Source organism: Pristis pectinata, chromosome 4, assembly GCF_009764475.1.
Source record: "Pristis pectinata isolate sPriPec2 chromosome 4, sPriPec2.1.pri, whole genome shotgun sequence".
Taxonomy (NCBI): Eukaryota; Metazoa; Chordata; class Chondrichthyes; order Rhinopristiformes; family Pristidae; genus Pristis; species Pristis pectinata.
This window is the reverse complement of record NC_067408.1, coordinates 102,316,578-102,339,573: the sequence shown is the minus strand read 5'-3', so window position 1 is coordinate 102,339,573 and position 22,996 is coordinate 102,316,578. Positions and strand designations below refer to the sequence as shown.

The 22,996-nt window shown below is 40.2% G+C and overlaps 1 protein-coding gene across 4 annotated transcripts in view; it reads left to right on the top strand.

Moving 5' to 3' along the window:
- Nucleotides 1-22,996, top strand: part of LOC127569451 (transmembrane protein 50B) — a 51,996-nt gene that overhangs the window by 4,221 nt on the left and 24,779 nt on the right. For 2 of the 4 annotated variants that reach the window (XM_052014104.1, XM_052014106.1), the window contains exon 2: nt 7,781-7,958. In XM_052014104.1, the coding sequence (XP_051870064.1) occupies nt 7,860-7,958 (99 nt within the window). In that variant the 5' untranslated portion in view covers nt 7,781-7,859. The remainder of the gene's footprint in view (nt 1-7,780; nt 7,959-22,996) is intronic. The other 2 variants (XM_052014105.1, XM_052014108.1) reach the window with 1 other exon arrangement.

Below are 22,996 nucleotides of genomic sequence, written 5' to 3'. Positions count from 1 at the left end.
GGCCTTCTGCTGCTCCTAATTCATGTTTTCTAACTTTTAGCTGAAGGCTAATTTGCAGTTGTCAGATTGCTTGTCTAACATATCTAGACAGTGGGCAAGTCGAGAGGTGGTGCTTAAAAAAAAGAGCTGAGTGTCATCAGCATGCATTTGGAAACTGCAGCTGTTCCCTGATGTTGGCAAGGGGTGGCATGTAGCTGAGAAATGGGAAGGGCTCAAGGTTGCAACACACAAGATGCTGGAGGAATTCAGCAGGTCAGGCAACATCAGGACTGATAAAGGGTCTTGACCCAAAATATCGACTGTTAATTTCCCTTCATAGATGCTGCCTGACCTGCTAAGTTCATCCAGCATTTTGTGTGTATTGCTCCAGATTCCAGCATCTGCGGAATCTCAGGGCTCAAGGGTGGTTTTCTTGAAGGGCGTATTGGTTTATTATTGTCACTTGTACCGAAGTACAGTGAAAAGCTTGTCTTACAAACTGATCGTACAGGTCAAGACGTTGGAAGAGACTATATGGCAGAGTTTTCTGTCACCACTGCTAGAAAGATGATGGAACCAGGTGAGTGCAGGACCAGCTGCTGGACACTTGACACACAGTTTTCATTGGGAAAACAGGAAACTAAATTTCCTATGCTTAGAGTCAGGATTTATGTGATCTTAACCATATCTACATTAAAGGCACTTTTTAAAAAGAAAATTGTTTTACCTGTCTTGCACATGATGTTGTTTCTTTATTTTCCCCCAACCCATTCCCCAATCTTTGAGAATGTTAAAAGCAGTTATGGTGCAAAAAAATTTACAAAATGCATAAAATTCCAAGTAACCATTTGCAATAAGCACGCAGCACAGCATCTGATTAAATGGGGCCACTGTGCGAGGCTATTTTTCACATCCTTTCCAAAGAAGTCTGTACGCAGGTTCTGAAATTAATTTATAAGATTATGTGACATTATTAGTAATACAGTCTCCATGTATTCAACTGCCTGTGAAAGCCAGAAGGTTATTAAAACTCATGGGTCCTCCTTCAAAAGAAATATTAGTTGTACTTCTAAGATCTTCTGCACGAGTTTTTGATATTCCTGTACTATGGAAACTAGTAGCTATGTTCTGGCTTCTTTGCATTGACCATTGTTATTGCTACTTTTCCCACATAAAACTTTCAAAGCATCCCTAGAATAGCGTTTTTTAACAAAGTTAATATAGAATGGAAGATTATCTGTACTATATTGGTACATTGCTAAACTGCCGCTAGCCAGGTTAAGTGTCACTGTTTGCATTAGCTTTACACAATTAGTGGCAATTCTGTAATGGGGTCTAAGAAGGCTGCAGCAAGAAGACTTAATTTTATAAGAATTGTTCAGCTATGTGTGGTCTTTAGCAAATTCAGCAAGTATACTGTTATAAAGCAACATCAGGCCTCGATGGCAGCTGCACGATTTGCCTGTACGACAACAGTATTTAATCAAATATAACTTAGCTTCAACAAGCCCATTTGTCCTAGGAAAAGTGGGTGTCTGCCAAGCTATTTTTGAGAATGCAATTTGAAGTGGTGCAATTTAGTGCTTTATCCACACTGGTAACTCAGAAAATTTATGTCTTTTCTTCATAGTGATTTATATTGATCTGGTGGATTCTGGTCTCTTGAGGTTACTGGTCTCCACCCCATGTGCATTATACCCTGGTTACAAATATCCCATTGATGAAATGAAGTAGCATTAATTGATTGTGAACAATCCTGTACTCAAGCTACTGCTGCTGCCTCTTCTGTCACTCCACTTGGGTGCTGGAACCTTCCATTGGTGGGCACAGTGGTGTTGGTTAATGAGTGGTGGTGGCAGGATCAATAGTCAGAAGGGCTCTCATCGCCATGATATGGAAGCTCCTGCTGTGGCCACTACTTGTACTTAATATCAAACTACTGGCTGACAACTTAGCATAATATGCCCAGCCCAGGGGGTCTCCAGATGTGTAATGAGATTGTAGAGAAGAGTTTACTTCACATGCTCCTCCAGCAAACAAATCCACAAAGGTCTACCCATACAGTTTGCTGCTTGTTCATGTCTTTAGCAAGGGAAAATGATTTGTAGGTTATTGAGAGACTTGCCAGAGTTAGAAATGATGGGTGATGACTCACAGCTCAGTCTAAAATTTTAAGGAGTTTTTGGAAGATTGGGAGAGAAATGCGTTATGATGAAGAGTTTAGTGGTGTCACAACCATGACTGCAACCAAGAGTAGAGAAATCACACAGTAGAGCAGTACATAGATGGGGTCCTTCATTCTAATTGATGTTCCTTCACTTAATTGTGTGATTTAATTTGTAAACTAATCTTAAGTATCAATAATGTGGGATCATGACTTGGCTGGAGATAAGGTGTTGGCCATTAAGGACTGAGTAAAGAAATTCCTTTTATGCAGGGGTGGGAATGCAGATATCCAGTCTTCTGTTGTATTCAAGGCTGAGATAGATTATAGGCTCTTAAGGACAATCAAATGACATGGGGATTGGTCAAAGTGGTCTTCAAGTATCCTTTCAGTTTTGACTTTTATGAAAAGGTGCTATATGGTCTCCTTTCCTTTTCTTAACGCTAGCTTGTATGATGTTGCCTCCATGTAAACAAAAAAGCAGAACTATTTACAAATTTTGGCATGCACACGGATCTCCTCATTAATAATATATTGGTACAGAGTTTAAAGTTTTGCCTCTTTCGTTTCTACTTGAATGATTTTCAGAAAAATGCTGCTGAACAAGAAATTTTTAAATGTAAAAGTTGCAGGTCTGAACAGGAAGTACAGATTTCTGCGCACACCCTGTCCTTTGTTGCTACTTGTTTGATTATTCACACTTTCCATGTGCTGACTAACAACTTGAAGCATCTTCCAGAACTGGTTTAATAGACTACATAATTGATAGTCAATGGGCGTTCACGACAGGATAAATAGAAAAGATGCAATAATGTTTTTAAAATAAGTGACTGGAATAATTACATAAATGTTCATGTTATGCTCTACCTCTTCCTCCTGCCCCCATTGAATTATTCATAAGCTTTCCAAAAAATTGCCCATTACATTCTTTTTTGACTATATTTTCCACACTTTTTCAAAATATGAGACATACAATTATTACGTTGAAGGTATGTGAATGCTTTTAAAATTCAATTTGATTCACATATTTAAAGCAATCAGTTCTCAATTAAATATATCCAATATAGTATTTTAAATAGTTTTATATTTAAAAGAAAGGAAAACATTCTTCCTCCATCTGCACATTCAGGACATTACTAACAAGTACAGGAAGTAGCTGCTGGTACAGTCAGTCAGTAGTAGTACTTGATTTGAAGTGCTAGAGTATTAGAATTAGGACATGCCCACTTAGTTTGGATATGTTCATATATAAGGCCATTGGGAAGAAAATATTAGATAGATATCTTTATTAGTCACATGCACATCGAAACACACGGTGAAATGCATCTTTTGCGTAGAGTGTTCTGAGGGCAGCCCGCAAGTGTCGCCACACTTCCAACGCCAACATAGCATGCCCACAACCTCCTAACCCGTATGTCTTTGGAATGTGGGAGGAAACCGGAGCACCCGGAGGAAACCCATGCAGACACGGGGAGAATGTACAAACTCCTTACAGACAGCGGTCAGAATAGAACCCGGGTCGCTGGCGCTGTAATAGCATTACGCTAACCGCTACACTACCAGGTCTGAGCTACAGTATTATAAAGATACAGTAAGTTAAGTATTAGACCATGGAATGTATAATGCAAATGTAGGTTCTTTTTGGTGTGCTCTGGTTCTAAAACAATATCTACTAAATGTTTCACAGTACATTTTGGGAAACCATGTATATTTTGATTAAGTGTCTGAGATTTTCCATGCAATTCCCCATTTACATACTTGTTTTCCTAAATCTTGTATTTACTGTAAACAGCTGCTGTATTTGCCTACTATTCCACAGTGACTATACTTTAAACATACTTGATAGTCAAGGTCCATTAAATACATTCCAAGTGGCAAAAAAAAGTATATCGCTGATTTTTTTTTTCTAAACGTAAGAGAACAACATTAAGTACTTGGGAATGGAATGTTGCAACTTTCTTCATCTGTAGTATCCAGAAGTGTGGCATTAAATATAAGAAATAGAAACAGTAGTAGGCCATACAGTGCCTTGTGTCTGCTCCACCCTGCAATAACAACATTTCTGATTTCTTTTTATTATATTTGCCCTTTTCCCCTAGAAGTTAAAGTTCTCTGCAATAATTCAGCAATTCCATTATTTAATGCCAAGCTCAGAGTATGCATTCCTGGGTTTGTTGGTGACATGGTTAGGATATGTTTGCATACCTCTTTTTTTTAGTTTGACATTCAAGTTCTTAGAAAAAGTAGATTTCTACTATCTTGGAAAACAAATTTTATATTTTTTGAACAGTCAGCTCAAAGCTCTGGGCCAAAATCTTCAGCTTTATTGGTCACTTCACAATGAATCGTAAGGGTGATTCAGTTGCTGGATCAATTTTCCTCAATTCTTCTATCTGGCAGTCTAGAGATTTTTTTTCTTCCTTTCTCACCTGTTCTTTCTCTACCTCGTACAGTCAACAAACCTGTATTCTGGAATTATTTGACCAGTGGCTCTGACATCCACCATCATGAAGTGCTTTGAGAGGCTGGTCATAGCACGCATCAACTCCAGCCGCCCAGACAATCTCAACCCACTGCAATTCGCCTATCGCCAAAATAGGTCTACAGCGGATGCCATCTCCCTGGCCCTACACTCAGCTCTGGAGCATCTGGACAGTAAAGACACCTATGTTAGACTATTGTTTATTGACTACAGCTCTGCCTTCAATACTATAATCCCAAGCAAACTTGTCACCAAACTTCAAGACCTAGGACTCAACACCTCCCTCTGTAACTGGATCCTTGACTTTCTAACCAACAGACCGCAAACAGTGAGGATAGGCAGCAATACCTCCGGCACGATTATTCTCAACACTGGTGCCCCACAAGGCTGCGTCCTCAGCCCTCTACTCCCTATACACTCATGACTGTATGGCCAGATTCTGCTCTAACTCCATCTACAAGTTTGCAGATGATACCACCGTCATAGGCCATATGTCAAACAGCGATGAGTCGGAGAATGGGAAGGAGATAGAGAGCTTAGTGGAATGGTGTCATGACAACAACCTTTCCCTCAACTGCAACAAAACAAAAGAGCTGGTCATTGACTTCAAGAAAGGGGGCGGTGTACATGCACCTGTCTACATCAACGGTCCTGAGGTCGAGAGGGTTGAGAGCTTCAAGTTCCGGGATGTGAACATCACTAGCAGCCTGTCCTGGTCAAATCACGTAGATGCCATGGCCAAGAAAGCTCACCAGTGCCTCTACTTCCTCAGGAGGCTAAAGAAATTCAGTTTGTCCCCTTTGACACTCACCAACTTTTATCGATGCACCCTAGAAAGCATCCTATTTGGATGCATCACGGCTTGGTACAGCAACTGCTTTGCCCAGGACCACAAGAAACTGCAGAGAGTTGTGGACACAGCCCAGAGCGTCATGGACACCAGCCTCCCCTCCATGGACTCTGTCTATTACCTCTTGCTGCCTTGATGAAGCAGCCGGCATAATCAATGACCCCACCCACCCGCGTCATTCTCTCTTTTCTCCCCTTCCATCAGGTAGAAGATGCAGGAGCCTGCGGGCACGTACCACCAGACTTAAGGACAGCTTTTACCCCACTGTGATAAGACTGTTGAATGGTTCACTTATACGATGAGATGGACTCTGACCTCACGATCTACCTTGTTGTGACCTTGCACCTTATTGCACTGCACTTTCTGTGTAGCTGTTACACTTTTTACTCTGTACTGTTATTGTTTTTACCTGTACTACATCAATGCACTCTGTACTAACTCAATATAACTGCACTGTGTAATGAATTGACCTGTACGATTGGTATGCAAGACAAGCTTTTCACTGTACCTTGGTACAAGTGACAATAATAAACCAATTCCAATATTTCCCTGCCTGGAGCTGTTCATTATCTGAATAATGCTGCTTGTATATAAGCATAAGGAATCGAAGTGTTTGAAACATTAGACTTCCTTATTTGGAATGGTATAATAATAATTAAGTGCTTTTGTTTGCTTCAATATCTACGAGCTGATGTGGAGCTTATTTAAATATGAATATTTGCTTAATTTGCAAAAAGCAGAGTGAAGACCAGGAAGAAGATGGTCATTTCCTTTCTGACAATGCACAGAATTCTCATTGTGTCAGACTGACCATTGTTGTTTTCAGCAATGAGATGACACAGCCAGGCTAGGCACAACTCAAAACGCAATTTATAAATTCGCTGATGACACTACTGTTGTTGGCAGAATCTCAGATGGCGATGAGGAGGCATGCAGGAGTGAGAGAGATTTGCTGGTTGAGTGCTGTTGCAACAACAACCTTGCTCTCAACGTTAACAAGACCAAGGAGTTGATTGTGGACTTCAGGAAGGGGAAGTCGGGAGAACACACACCAGTCTTCATTGAGGAGTCAGTGGTGGAAAGGGTGAGCAGCTTCAAGTTCCTGGGCGTCACCATCTCAGAGGATCTATATTGGACCCAACACATTGATGCAATCATGAAGAAGGTACGCCAGTGGCTCTACTTCATTAGGAGTTTGAGGAGATTTGGTATGCCACCAAAGACTCTTGCGAATTTCCACAGATGTACAGTGGAGAGCATTCTGGTTGGTTGCCTATCACCACCTGGTATGGAGGCTCCAATGTGCAGGATTGAAAAAGGCTGCAGAGGGTTGTAGACTCAACCAGCTCCATCACGGGCACAACCCTTCCCGCCATTGAGGACATCTTCAAGAGGCAGTGCCTCAAGAAGGTAGCATCCATCATTAAGGACCCTCACCACCTAGGACATGCCCTCTTCACATTACTACCGTCAGAGAGGAGGTACAGGAGCCTGAAGACCCACACTCAATGTTTCAGGAACAGTTCCTTCCCTTCCGCCATCAGATTTCTGAACAGTCTGTGAACCCATGAGCACTACCTCGTTATTCTTATTTTGCACCATTTATTTATTTTTGTAACTTCTATTAATTTTTATGTCTTTATGTCATGCACTATACTGCTGCTGCAAAACAACAAATTTCATGACATATGTGAGTGATAATAAACCTGATTCTGACATCCGATATTCAGAATACACATTGTTAGTAAAACACAATACTTATTTGTCATTTTACGCTGCTGCCAAATGTTATTGTTTCTAACTTCATCTTCTCTTCAGTAATGGTAAGCATCAAAGTGAAACATGTATTTAGTTACAGAAAATATTGAAAACACCCAGCAGGTCAGGATGCATTTGTGAAAAGAGAAAAGGTTAACATTTCAAGTCAGACATCAATTCCATTTCTCTTTCCACAGATGCTGCCTAACATGATGAGTGTTTTCTGCATTTTTCTGTTTGTTTCAGGTTTCTAGCATCTGCAGTTATTTGATCTTTGTGAATTTGGCTGTCTGCGTCATTTATGAATATTGAATGTCGTCCCAAAAAAAATCAAGTTTATGATGCACTTTCTGTTTTAGCATTAATGTATGGTGCACTATTGAGAGTGAGAATGTTGTATGCATTGTGTCCTGGAATTGGGGCAATGTCTCTCCTAGAGATTGGAGCAATCCAGCATTCATTGTCTGATTATTGTTCAGTTCAGCATTGAAATGGGGTAGAGAGCTGTCTGGAAAAAAACAATAATAATTGTGTATCTTTCTTTCAGTTAGATTCTAACGTGGTTTTGAAGGCTGAAGACGTCATTGCTTTAACATTTAGTGGAGGGTCTCAACAGCAACTTTACTATGGCAGGGTTCCTGGATAATTTTCGCTGGCCAGAATTTGAATGTATTGATTGGGGAGAAAGCAGAAATACCGTCGCATCTATAGTTGCTGGAATGTTGGTAAGTTTTGTGAATAAACTAAATTGTAAACTTATGAATTCTTCAATACCCACTGTGTATAGGTAGTTCGATGCTAGCAATTTATCATATAGAAAGAAAAAATAAAAAATTTTCTTGACTTTATACATGGAAGTTACAGCAAGGAAACAGCAGATTCAGCACCAGCCTGCAACCAAAATCTTTTTCATCTGTCCTGTTACAGGATGTATTCTTCAAATACAGTTCACTGTCACCTGCTATTTATGAACCAGTGAGCTGAATCTATCATGAAAGAAATACTATAATAGTCTATTTGCTGTAAACAAGATAATATAAACCATTTGTATTTACATAGCATTTTAACATCGTAAAATGTTCCAGGTCTGTTTTACAGAAGTGTTAAGCAAAACTTAACATCAGGTTGGATGAGAATATTAACACAGATGGATCAGTTTTCAGGAGCATTTTAAAAAGGACAAGGAAGCTAGAGAAGCAAGGCAGTTTATTGAAACATCCCTAAATCTGAGCCCTAGGATGCAATGACAAGACAGTGTTTTCTTTTGTTTGTTTTTGTGCATGGGCATTGCTGGCAAGGCTGACTTTATTGCCTATCCTTAATTACCCTTGAGAAGGTGGTGGTGAGCCTCCTTCATGAAGTACAGTGGTGCTCCCAGGAACACGTGGTGTTACACAGCCTTCCTAATTGTCCCTTGTAGTCGTTGTATTTATATGGCTGATCCGGTTGAATTTCTGCTGAATGGCAAGTCCCAGAATTTTGATGGTGACAGACACAACAATGATAATACTTTTTTGATTGCCATGGGTAGGTGGTTACACTTTCAAATCGGGTATGATCATTGTCTGGACCTTCTGACCTAATGATGGAAGGAAGGTGATTAATGAAGCAGCAGAAAATTGTTGGGCCAAGGGCATTGCCCTGATCAACTTCTACAGTGATGCCCATGTGCTGGGATAACTGGCATCCAACAACTCCAGCCATTTTCTGTTAAAGTTGTGATTGATTATCAGTATTTATTTTTCTCTTGATACCCATTGACTTTACCAAAACAACTCAATGCCTTAATGTCAAACAAAATCTTCATCACCTTTCCTCTGGAGTTCATCTCTTTTGGTCAATGTTTAGAGTAAGGCAGTGATGAGATCTGGAGCTGAGTGTTCCTAGTGAAACACTAAATAGGCATTGGTGCATAAATACCACTGCTAACAGCATCTTCTGATGGTGAAAAGAAACAAATAGTGAAGTAGATGAAAATTGGAGATGCACAAGAAGATACAACTGTAGGAGAACGGAGATTGTGGATGGGTGGACAGTTAGAAAAAGGCAAAGCTGCTAACCACTCGTCAAAGAAAATATAATGCTGTGGTTGGAAAAAGAAAACATTTTGTGTCTGCAGGTTATGGAAGAAGATAAAACAAAGATGACTATTTTAAAACTGGTGTTATTGCGGTTAACACCAGTGTTGGCCAGGAGAGTATAGGATGAAGGGTGTAACAGAGATGCAAGTTAGTGTAAGACCAGCAGAGTTTTTGGAATCTGGAAGGGAGGTGGCTGTAAATGTAATAGGATAGTTGAATTTAAAGGAAGCAAAACTGAAAGTTGGTGAGGCGATGGAAATAGACATCTCAGGGATGTAGAATATATGAAAATGGAACCTCAACTCAGTCAAACACCAAGATTGTAAATTGTAACTCCAGCTAAAAGCAACAGATAGATCTGCCTGCAAGATATTCATAGGTCCAGTTATTTTGAGAGCTAGAGTTGGTTCATGAGTTTAATAAGTCTTGCCAAACCATGGGTCAGATGGGGTTTGTAACGTGACCTGGTTTTTAATTAAACCTCATTTGACAACTTTGAATGATTGCAGTGCTCTTTGTGGACTAAGAAAACGCATGTTACTTTTAATGGCTACTTAGAAAAGCCTATGATTTGCAACTTACTATCTGATAAGTATTCTCCACAAAATTCAAACACAATGCAATATTCTGTATATTGTGCCAATGTGTTTTTAATGATCCTTAACCTATTTGCCTCTATGACACTGCTTTTCAAACTCTCTTTATTTTAGAAAAAAGCATTGCAGCAGCCTTTCTGGACTATTTGTACTTTTTTTTTGTGTGGATGTGATGTAAGGAAGGTTGCTTAAAAGAACCAGATCCTGCTTAAAAATTCATTTGTTGTTTTCACTTTCTCCTCTTTGGATTATGGCAAGAAATTTCGAAGTGTTACAAGTAAACACCATTCCCCTTCTCCATCTGAACTTAAACTAATTTTAAAGAAGTCTTTCACAGAGCTCCACTGTAAAGCTTTCATCAAATGTGCTGATTAGAATATTGCAGGCAGAAGCTCAATATAGAATGGCAATCTTTGATCCTGAATACCCTGGTCTTTCAGTTCCCTGCCTCACTCCTCTGCACACACTGCTAGTCCCTGCCAAATTGAGATGGTATCACAGTTTTTACACTGACACTGGTTTGGTATTTTGACTTTGGATTTTGCCCAGTATTTTTTTTTCAGGGCTCATGTTAGAGGCGCTGCAAGCCACAGATATGAGGGAATGCTGAGGTTTTCTCTTAATTTAGTATAAAATGTTGGATTTGGAAAGCACGTGGGATTGAAGCAGTCCACGTTGATTTGCTATCTTGAGGGGTTCTTCAGATCCATTGTAAAGTGAAGAATCTAAATGGCTGCATGCACATAATGAAATTGTGAAAAGGATAAGCATTCTAAATCACATTAAAAGTATTAGAAATGGTTAAGGAATAAATTTGAGATGTAATTTCTCCCACATCAAAAGTGCCTGAGAAATGTTAACTAACTTGTTCAGTCATTATTGAAATTCTTACCTCCCTCGCAGATCAAATATAGATTTATCAAAATAGTTAATGATGTCTTGCATTCTTTTTGATTTATAATTAGCACAGTCTGTTGGTATGTTGTTTCCCCCCAATAAAGATAGACAATGGAATCAACAGAATGGCTTGTATGGCTTCTATTGTAGCACATATTTAATACTTCTGGTTGGCATTATACCAAATCTATATCCAATGACACAAAATAATTGAAAGAAAACTGACTTTAAAGTGAGAGAATAAAAGTAACAAGAAAAGAGAGAAATCAGAATAAAAGTAATAACATTTAAAGGAAAAAATTCAAGAAAATAATTAAGAAAAATGTCTGTGAATGCAGGAAATCCAAAAAAGAGATCCATAGGTAAATTATTTCAAAAAAAATTGTTGGTATTACTGTGAGCCTGTTGTGTATATCTAGCTTTTTTTAAAGTTGGTTAAACACTTTTGTCTAAATACAACAACTAGAAAATTGGTGCTACTTGTAACTGTAGCAGTGGTGCTAAAGTTTACTTAGATTCTCAATCTAGAACAAGGATTTTTAAATCACTGTTCAGTAATAATTTATGTATTTCTATTTACTGTAGTTTGTTATGTTTAAAAAGTGCTATACTAGATGCTAAAAGTTTTAAACTTAAACTAAGTAGTGAACTTGTAGTGGAGGGCAGATTCATTAATTAAATATGGTTGCAAAGGTTCTGTAAAATAGTGAAAGAGCATCAAAAATAGAAGGGTAACTGGCCCATATGTTCCTGTCCTACAAATAAATCTGATCACAATGATTCTTTATGTTGCCCAATTTACTACGAAATCCCCATATCTCTTGATCCTCTTCTGCCCAAAAATCTAAGCATCTCAGTCTTGGATATCATTGTTTTTGTTTCTTTCTCTCTTTTCCTTCCTTCCCTGAGGTTGACTTACTTGCACTCCATTTTGTGGGTTCTGAGGTGGCTGATGAAGCCGATGTGGGACCCACAGACTGTGTCAGAAGTGAGACAGAAGATACATGATAGGCGAACAGTTTGGGAGGCGCTGCACTCCTTTCACTAATTATGTTGGCCTTTTCTGTGTGCTCCTGGTGAATGGACTCTGTTCTCAATGTTATCTTGAATGTGCCTTTATTTTTGTGCTGTCATGGGCCAGGAATTTCCATGAATCAGTGGGAATGTTGCTCTTGGTTTTCTCCAACACTTTGAGGACACACTTAAATATTTTCCTTTGCTCATTGGGTAATTTCTTGCTGTAACAGAGCTCAGAATAGAGGGTTTTTTTTAAATCTGGTGTTAGGCTTGGCAATTACATGGCCTTCCCATCAGAGTTGACCAAGCGTAGTTAATTCTCATTGGTGGGGATGTTGGCTTGGGAGAGGATGCTTATATTCACTTAACCTACCGATGAATTTTGAGGATTTTGCAGCCTTAACTGACTGTGCATCCACAATTTAAAGAAGCAGAGAATTGCAAAAATGGGCAATCGTCCAAGTGAAGAAATTTCTCATTAGTCTAAATGACTTTGAATATGGCCCTTGCTTCCTGAAGAAATTTCTCATTAGTCTAAATGACTTTGAATATGGCCCTTGCTTCCTGTCATCAACCCTGTAAATCCCTACAAGGATCTTGTATGGCTGAATGAGAATCTGCCCTCCATATTCTAAACTATTTAGAAAGCAATGGCTTTAGTTTGTCTAATTTATTTAATTTGTTTGCAGGTAGTTTGGGCTCATTAGGAAACCAGTATCTCTAGCTACAAATGGCCAATAGATGGAGCCAAGAGACTCCCAAGTAATTTTAATCTATGGCAGTGTTTTGGACAAATTGTGCTCTGTTTTAGTCTCTTGTTAACAGTCAGAATCAGGTTTATTATCACTGACATACATCGTGAAATTTGTTGTTTTGTAGCAGCAGTACAGTGCAAGACAGAATTACTACTCTAAGTTACCAAAAAATAAATTAGTGCTAAAGAGGAATAACAAGGTACTAATAAAAGACCGTTTTTGGGGTTTGACCATTATATGGTCTGTTCTGCTCTATCTTAGTCCTGCTAAGTCATAGCTATTAGTTCAGTGATTCCATTAAATTTCTCTTTTGAATATATTTGGAAATATTTTAAAATGTACAGCTACACTCAGCATGTAATTTGAGGTATAAATCCAAAGCATGATTTGTACTTTTACCCAGTGTCCAAATTGATTCAACATTTCCATTCTTCTGAAACATGAGATTACCCAAGGAAAACCTAGGTTTTTTCTTTTACTATTACCCTCTTCTACCCAATTTCAGATAATGAACTCTGGTTTGACCAAGTATTTTGGTGTAGTAGATAAGTGAGATGCTAAAATCAAGTCCATATATTTTTAAAGAAAGCCAAAATAATTACATGATGATCACTTTGGGCAGATTTGTACATTGTGTTCTTCAGTGAATTCCTGTGCTTTGAAGATCAATTTCAGGATCGTAGTTTAATGCATTCCATTGAAAAAATTTATCTCTTCTGTAAATAGTTTTTAAGATTGCATGTCAGTAATGATACTGTAAGAGCTTCAGTTGTATTTCCCTCATGTCACTCATTGCCAAGGAATATTAACTAGCTTCTTGTTTAATTGTCATTAAATTCTTAAATGTACTTGGTTTGCATGTAAAAATAACCAAGATTGCCTTTTCCCCTTTTATAAGAGTTGTCTGTTACTATTTTGGCATGATTGCCCTTGGGAATTTGTGCTCTGGGTAGCTCCTATTTCTCACTCCAGTTCTCGTGTAACTAAAAGTAGTAAGATTTTTTTTAAAAAAGTAAACTCTGGGTATTAAGAGAAGAGCTGAAGGCCCTTATGAGTGTAGTTAGAAAACCCAGATTGCTTTTTTTAAAAAAAATCCTTGTGGGATGTGGGCATTGTTGGTAAGACCAATGTTTATTGACCATCCTTAAGGTAGGGTTGAGTTGCAGTCTTGAACTACTGCAGTCTTTTTGGTGAAGGTACTTCCAAAAATGCTATTGGGTTGGAAGTTCTAGGATTTGGATTCCATGACATTGAAGGAGGAGTCAGGGTGATGTGCAACTTGGAGAGGGACTTGCTGATGGTGGTGTCCTCGTGGCTGCTATTCTTGGTGTGGAAGATTGGATCACAGCTTGGGAGGTCCTACTCAAAAAAAAAACTTTGAGTAGCCACAGCGCACTTTGGTGAGTGACTGTAATGCATATCACAGCCATCATACATTTGGACAGAGTGAATGCTCAGAGTGGTAGATGTGTGGCAATCAAATGGTATGCTTTTTTGTTTTGATGGTGTGAGCTTGTGTGTTGAAGCTGCACTCATCTAAGCAAGTATTAAGTATTCCATCACTCTCCTGACTTTTTTTTGTGTGAAAGGATGAGTCACTGTATGATACCCAGTCTCTGGCCTGCACATGGTGGTGTAGTTGGTATAATTAGCTCTTTGTTCTTGTTGAATCCCCTGATGTTGATGGAGAGAGACAAGGCAATGGTGATGTCATTAGATGTAGGTGGTTGGTCTTCCACGTTGGAGATGGTTATTGACTGTGTGGGAGTATGTAACTTGCTGTTTATCAGCCCATGTCTGAATGTTGTCCAGGCCTTGCTAAGTGCAGATGTGAGCTGTTTCTTCTTTTGGAACAAACACCCCACCTCTAACCTTGAGGGGAGGAACATCATTGATAAAGCAGTTGAAGCTGATTTGAGCTCAAGACACTGCCATGATGAACTTTGCAACAATACAGGTCCTCTGCAGGTTACTGCAGGATTCCATTCCTGTGCACTGTTTGTAACTCGAACAATCTTCAAGTCAAAAATGTGGCAGCAAACAGAGTTCCCACATGACTGAAGATGCCTGCAGCTCTGTAGGACCATAGATCCTCCAAATGCTCATTAATATGTATGGGCTGTGCACAAGTTGGCTGTTTGTAAGCTGGGGAGGGCCCATATCCTGACCTCTGGAAGCTGTAACCAATATCTTTTGCAGCTAATAGAAAAATTTTCTCTTGATTCTCATTTGAGTTATAGAATCATTGATAACATTGAAACAGGCCTTTCAGTACATTTGAGTCTGCACTGGCTATCAATCACTTCTTCTGAGGCACATTGAGGATAAATTGCTTCTACTACAGTTCTGAGGTGACTATTGAGTACTATCAGATTCTGCCAGAGCTGGGACAATTGAGTGAGTTTGACACAGACGGAAGGGTTGATTGGATTGTTGCATGCTCTTTCCGTTGCTTGCATGGCCTCTACATGCTCCTGTCAGAGAAGCTAGAAGTACCTGGTGTCCTCCAGGACACTCTCCACCAGTTAGAGTAGTCTTATGCTAGGGATTTACAAATTATTGAGGATACAATTATTCAGGGACATTTTGAGTATGTTCCCAGAAAACTTCCTTTGTTCTCTTGGATAATGCTTGCTGTCACAATTGGAGTAGTTTGCTTGGTGCAGGAATCTGATGTGTGTTCGTGTGTAGCCCTGTCGACAATGATGGGGGCACTTTTTAGCCACATTGAAATTTTTCTGTTTTTGTTTTATGATGGAATACAATTCTTCTGCTAATGGTCCACACCATCTCCTTGGTGCCGAATTCTGAGCTGCCATGTCAGTTCTGAGCCAATATAATTTAACCCAATTAGGTTGCTTCATTAGAATACAGGGTGTCGTTGGGGTTTCGACAAGGCTTTGTCTCCACAATGAACACCACTGTGTGGTGTTCACTCCTGTCAATGCTATAGTAGACATTTGGATCTGTAACAATTATATTGTTGAAGAGGACGTCAAATAGCTTTATCCCTTGGTTTGCTCCCTGCATGCTGCAGACAATCCAACAGCTCTGTCCTTCAGGGTTTAGCATAACATGTTGCTCTCAAACCACTTTTGCTGGTGTACATTGAAGTCCCCCCATGCTGTGATCTAGCTGCCTCCACTTTGAATACTGATTCATTGTCTGTGTTTGTCCTGATGCATCTGGAGTTAATGCTGAGGACTTTCAAGGCATTCTTTCCTGACTCTATGCTACTGTGCTGCCATCTCTGGCAAGTCTGTCCAGCTGGTGGGAGAGGGGGTGGTCAGGGATTGTGAATGACTTATCTAGGGCTTTGGCTGTAAAATGATGATGTGAGAATGTTGCTCAACTAGACTGTGGGAATTGCCTAGCCCTAGATGTTTGTGGAGATCAATTTATATGATGGGCTGGACCTGGAGCAACAAATCAACTGCCTTTGTCCGTATCAGGTGCTCTGTCTGTTGTTTTTAACTGTGTTTTAACAGAGAGGTGTTGATAAACCACACCATTTTTGATGTCCCTTAAGTGTCAAACATATTGTATTATAATGGCTAACGAGTGCGCAGTACCAGTCTCGGTCTATGCTGGTCACACTTCCAGCTTTTTCTCAATTGCATTGTTTAGCTGGTTGTAAAGACTTGTAACAGAGCATGAAGTAGTAACACCTTGGCATTTATGCAAGGGAATCAGACTGAAAGTCTGCGCCAGGTTAAATCTGGTTGACTAATTGCCAGAAGCAGGTTCTCTATTCATTTGAATGGAGAAGAATTGCAGCAAGGAAATACAGTATGCATTTGAATTAATTGAGGTTAATTTCTTTGTGTCTAGAAGTGTGGTTTAGCTTTAATATTTTTAATGGATAGTTTTGAGCATGTCTAATCACTCAAAGGTTTTGACTGGCCAGTTAAGCATGTTTGGCATCTATCCCCTGTCCTTACAAAACAATATTTTTGTTCTTGCTGGGAGAATACCCATGAAGATCTGCTAGTGTGAATAAAAAAAATATGGTTGCATTTTCTGCTAAAGACTGATTTGTTGATATTTTTAATTGACTTTGGTAGTTTAACTCATAACTCTTAATACCATAAAACAAGTTGGCACAACAGAATCCAAGACTAACCCTGTGCATATAAAAGTTAGAGTATAAGGTAAAACTTTAGAGAACACAAGTTTTCAGTAAAAGAGCTGGAACATGAGAAATTAGGAGCAGGAGAAGGGTGCCTACCCTGCCAACCAATAGGATCATGGCTTATCTGCCCCGAGCTCATTTTTCTTTTCTGTGCCAATTCGCCGTAGCCTTCAATTCCCCAACCTTTCAAAAATGTATCTCCTCCTCTTTAAATTCTCTAGTGATCTTGCCTCCACAACCCTCTGGGGCAGAAAATCCCAGAGATTCACCACTTCAGTTTTAAACTACTGTCCCTTGTGACTATGTTATCTTGTTCAAGACTCTCCCACTAGTGAAAATATCTAAACATCTACCCTGCCATGCCCTCTTGAGCTCTTGTGTTTCAGCAATATCACCCCTCAATGTTCTAAACTTCAAATAGTACAGATACAACTTTTTTAGTCATTCTTGATGGAACAACCCACTCATCCTGGGAATTATCCCAATGAATCTCTTCAGGTCTGCCTCCAATGCTAATGTATCCTTTCTTAAATAAAGGGACAAAAATTGTACACGGAACTCCAGGTGCAGCCTCACCAACGCCCTGTATAATAATAATAATACTTCTCTATTTCAAAACTTCAATCCCTTTCTGAGCCAACAAAAGCCCATATGCCATTTTCCTTCCTAACTACTTGCTGCATTAGTCTGCTAAGCTTTAATAATTCATGCACAGGAGTACCTAGATTTCTCTGTACTCCACTCATTGCAATCTCTCTCTAAGGCAGGTTCAAAGAGAGAATGCAGTTCTAGGAAGTGTAAACTCTTAAATTGGATTGCAGTGGAGAATACTTAACATGTAAAGTTCTTTTTTTTCATCATTGTATGAGGAAGGAAGTAGAACACAAATAATGCTCATGCACAAATTATACAGAAATGACTAAAGCATCCTCAAACAGCTTGTGCGGGCCTTTATCTTTGTCAAATGACTGACATTTCTCAAAACAGTCATGGCCATGTGCTTTATTTTAAGGTTATACAAAGTAACCCAAAGTAGGGGAAGTCCTGCATATAATCTGATCAATACATATTTGTTGCTTGGTAAACTTTTATATTTATTCAAAAGACAAATTAGTCATTTGTTTATTCCATTTCTAAAGGTACTAATAGTATCAGGGACAGAAAAGATTCTACTTACAAGTCACACCTAAGCTGAAGCATGAAGTATTTCTCAGTGATCAAGTGATAACCTTGCCTATTGCCATCTCCAAACATCTAGCAGTACTGGTTAAGAACAGCTTCGTACTCTCGTAAAAAATCTTTGTTGTGGCACCAAACTTGTACTATATTTAAATATCCACCTTATTTATTGACTATTGTTATTCTGGTATATTTTTTTCTGAACAGATGGGTTTATACAAATGCTCACAAATATCTGATGTGAGGTGAGAATGCCACTGCTTAGTCAAGATATCGTCATTCGTTTAGTAGTATTGCAAGTCTCCAAGTCAGGAAGTTGTGGGTTAAATGCAGCTTTATGCATCACTGAGGAAGGACAATCAGAAGTGATAAGAGGTCATGTCTGTCTAATTATGTTGACATGAAGGTGCAGAAGGATTCAAGTGTCCTCACCAACTGTTACCATGAGTAACATGATCTGTTTTATTTCATTCTGGGAGGTGGACAGTAAGTCTGCATAGTTCTAGAGATCTACATTTTCTCCACATTAAAAGTGTAATAAAATAAAATGGTTGGAAGTCATTTGAGTCATCCTAACCACACTTCATTCTTTATAACAACCAAGACAGTGGAATCAGAACCAGACCAGGCTTTTCAAAAGGTACCTGTTTGGCTAGAGAGTTCTATTACAAAGAGGTTTATGTTCTGTGAAGGATGGGGAAAATGCCCTCTTCATGCTACTACCATCAGGGAGGAGGTACAGGAGCCTGAAGACCCACACTCAACATTTCAGGTACTGCTTCTTCCCCTTCGCTAACAGACTTCTGAATGGCCCATGAACACTACCTCATTATTCCTCTTTGGCACTATTTATTTATTTTTGTAACTTATAATAATTTTTATGTCTTCTATGTCTTGCACTGTACTGCTGCCACAAAACAACAAATTTCACGACATGTGTCAGTGATAATAAACCTGATTCTGAAATGAAGGGTTTCTGAAAAATGAACTGTCTCCCACTTCTGGTATTAACCACATTCCCAGAACCAACCCCCTTGTAGAAGCAATGGAAGTAAAACTTATTTCCTCCTGAGTCATGATGCTCACTTCTGGCTGCTGAATCATATTTTGATTAAGCACTACTTAAATGTAACTGATTCTTATTGCTTGGGCTATTTCATTCACCTTAAGCTCTTGTTCTTAGGCAGTTGCTTGGACTCAAACATAACTTGCTTACACTCCAGTTCTGTGGGTTCTGAGGTGGCTGATGAGGCCAGTGTGGGATATGCAAGTTGCTGCATGCTAAAGAGGTGTTTGACAAGGCAAGTGGGTAGTGACGTGGGAGGTGATGTGCTATTTCTGTTTTTGGGTTTCTTTCTGGGTGCTCTTGTCAAAGAGATTTAAGATTGTTGATGCCACCTTGTATGTTCCTTTTATTTTTGAGTGATTATGGGTCAGGAGTTCCTACAAATCAGTCCATAGTCTTTTCATCCTCTATTCTGCTGGCAATCACTTGCTCAGACAGCATCTAAAATGGTGTCTATTTTATCTGGTGTTTGGCATGGAAATAATGTGGGCTATTGACTGTGAACAGAGCCTCAACGCTGGTGATGCTGGCCTGGGATAGGGCGCTGACAGTGGTTTGCTGATTCTACCAAGGGACTTGGAGAATTTTACAGAAAGATTGTTGGTGGTATCTCTCTTGATCTTTGAGATCCCGGAAGCAAGTGCACATCTGAAGCCTACAGTAAGGCAAGGGTCACAGGTGGACCATGAGCTTTCTGCCAGGTTTGAGTTCTTGATCTTCAGTTTTATTTTTTCAGACTGAGTAATATTGAACTGGCACATTGAATACACTGGTGAATTTCATCATCAAAGTATGCCTTTGCTGTGAGGTAACTCCAGAAATATCAAGGTAATCCATGTTTTCCGATGTCTCACCTTGGATATTTTAATGTCTGGGGAGCAGGGCTATGATGTTGTGCAGCAGGGGACAGCTTGTAGAGGACCTCTGCTTTGTGGATGTTTGGTGTAAGGCCCAATGTCATGTACATTTAATTGGAGTTTGGACCCTTAATGTAACTTGGACTCTGTCTTTGCGTCTCGTTGTCTTGGTGAAGCAGCCAGCATAATCAAAGACCCCACCCACCCAGGACATTCTCTCTTCTCTCCTTTTTCATCGGGTAGAAGATACAGGTGCCTGAGGGCACGTACCACCAGACTTAAGGACCATCCATCTCACTATATAAAGGAACTGTTCAGTAGTCTTATCACAGTGGAGCTTCTACTCCACTGTGATAAGACTACTGAACAGTTCCTTTATATAGTGAGATGGACTATGACCTCACGATCTACCTTGTTGTGACCTTGCACCTTATTGCACTGCACTTTCTCTGTAGCTGTGACACTTTACTCTGTACTGTTACTGTTTTTACCTGTACTACATCAATGCACTTGGTACTAACTCGATGTAACTGCACTATGTAATGAATTGACCTGTACGATCGGTTTGTAAGACAAGCTTTTCACTATCTCGGTACAAGTGACAATAATATACCAATACCAATAATGTGCACGTATGCAAGTGTCAAAACTTAAAGCCATCTTCTTGCTTCTTAAACCTTGTTCTGCACTGACCTGTGGCAATGCACACTTTGCATATTTGTTCCTCATGCTTTCCTCATGCAGTCACCATGGTGTACTAAGATTCCATCCTTGCCGCATCCATTTCCCTGCTGGTTTTGTGTAACACTGTCTATACCAATCCTCTTGGTACATTTAGATTCTTAAATGTTCTTGATATGAAGTAATGCCATCTACCCGTTTTCTACTTGCATTAATCCCCCAACCCTTGTCATCGCTGATTAACTGGACTCTGACAACTTGCACTTGTTTCTCAATCCCACTTTATTTACTTGTGCACCAGGAGAACAGACCTAATAAGTACCATTAACAGGGCGGGGGGGGGGGGGGGTTTTGGCAGTGATGAAGAAGCAAGTACTGTTGCCTAAGTCTGGCCCCAAACCCTGGGTATTACAATAGCAAACCTCTCTCTGACTCTCATGGAGCTATCTCACCGCCGGAGATTACGCAACCCGTTATAGGAAGGCTGATACCACCCCTCAAAGCAATCGCAAAGGCGCGGCTCATCTTTGTGGGCAGCGCAGTTTCTTGTTCCCCCTTCATCTCTGGCGTCATTATCAAAGTAGAAGATGGAATGGAGTTTGCTATGATTAAGGGCTACTGGCCACATTGGCACTCCCTCGCCTGAATGTGTGGGCCCTCCAGAACCCATACAACAACTCGACTGGTTAGAACACAGAGCATATTTATAACTAAGACGTAGGAAAGTGCTATAATATGGTTCTGTGCTTAAGCAAAGGACAGGCACATAGAATATCCATGACCTAAAACACATAATGACTACTTAAAGCCACGAACGATGATGATCAAATAATTCGGTTAGTTAGTTGTTGTCCTCGGGGTCTTCCTGGTCCGGTGGTGCAGCAGGTTTGACATGTGATGTATGAACCCAAGTCTGTTTCCCTTAGACCTTCATGGCAGTATGCATGGTCTGCAACACATGATACGGACCTTCCCACTGGGCTTCAAGGCAATTTTTCCATCGATGGGTACTCGTGAAATCTTAATCTCCCTGCTGGTAGGTATGTCACTCTATAGTCGTCATGATCTTCTGAGCTTCAATTATCTGTTGATGGAAACTTTTAAGAGTTTGCATTAGTGCCACACAATACTGCAACGTGCTTTCACTCACAGTATGGATGTCCATCTGTTTGACAGAAAGGGGAGGAGCATCTGGTAAGCACATGGGATGTCCTAGTCCTAATGCTATCTCGTGTGGAGATAGGCCCATCATGCAATTCGGAACACAGCGCATTGCCATGAGAGCCAGTGGCAGTGCCTCTGGCTGCTTTAATCCTGTTTCCTCGCATAATTTAGCCATTCTGTTTGTCAGGACTACGTTCTGTTGCTCGACCGCCCCAGTCGATTGTGGGAGGTACGGGCAAGTGAAGTGGTGTTTACACTGTAAAACTTTCATCAATTCCAGTACCATCTTGCCTGTAAAATGTGGGCCATTGTCACTTGATATCTTCTCAGGGATTCCAAACCTAGGAATGAATTCTCATAATAAAAGTTTTTAGCAACAGTTACAGCATCATTTCTACAAGTTGGATAGGCTTGTAGCCATCTACTAAACAGACACACGATAACAAATACATAGTTATAACCCATACGAAAAACATGATGATGCTGGAGAACCTCAGCAGGCCAAGCAGCATCTATGGAGAAAAGCAGGCGGTCAACGTTTAGAAGGGTCCTGACCCAAAACATTGACCGCCTGCTTGGCCTGTTGAGGTCCTCCAGCACCATCGTGTTTTTCATTTAGCTTCCAGCATCTACAGTCCTTGGTTTCAACAATTATAACCCATACATTTAGGTAACTGTATAAAGTCCATTTGTAGATGTACGAAGGGCCCCCAGGGTGAGGTGTCTTTCCCGGGTTGTGTTTTTAGCAGATCAAGCAATTCGCTGCCACTTTTCCTGCTATGTTCGGAAATCCTGGCGCATACCTCTGATCCGCCCCCCCCTTGCCTGCATGCGTCAAATTGTGTACCATGTGGCCAAGCCAGGGAAGAAGAGCGGAGGGCACGATAGGCCGACCATCGGGGTGACAGCAAAGGCCTTTAGAGTCTTGCATACAGTGTGCTTCAGTCCATAGTCTTTTCATCCTCTGCTGCGTCACACTGTAATTGCACAAGTTCATCAACAATGTGGGAAAGGGGGCAGCCTGAACACATTGGGGTACTACGTGCCCATAAGAGTCCACTGCTGTTGCCTTGGCAGCAGAATCAGCTCTTTTATTACCTTCAGATACTTCATTTCCGTTAGTATGAGCCATACATTTAACAACAGCAATCACAGAAAGTAATTGAATAGCAGAAAGGAGATTGGGAATTAATTCACTATGTCGTACCAGGGTTCCCAAAGAGGTGAGGAACCTGCATAGTTTCCACAGCTGTCCAAAATCGTGTGCTGCTTCAAAGGCGTAACAGGAGTCTGTGCGTAAATGTTTACGGTAGCGCCAGCGGCGAGGATGCAGACCCT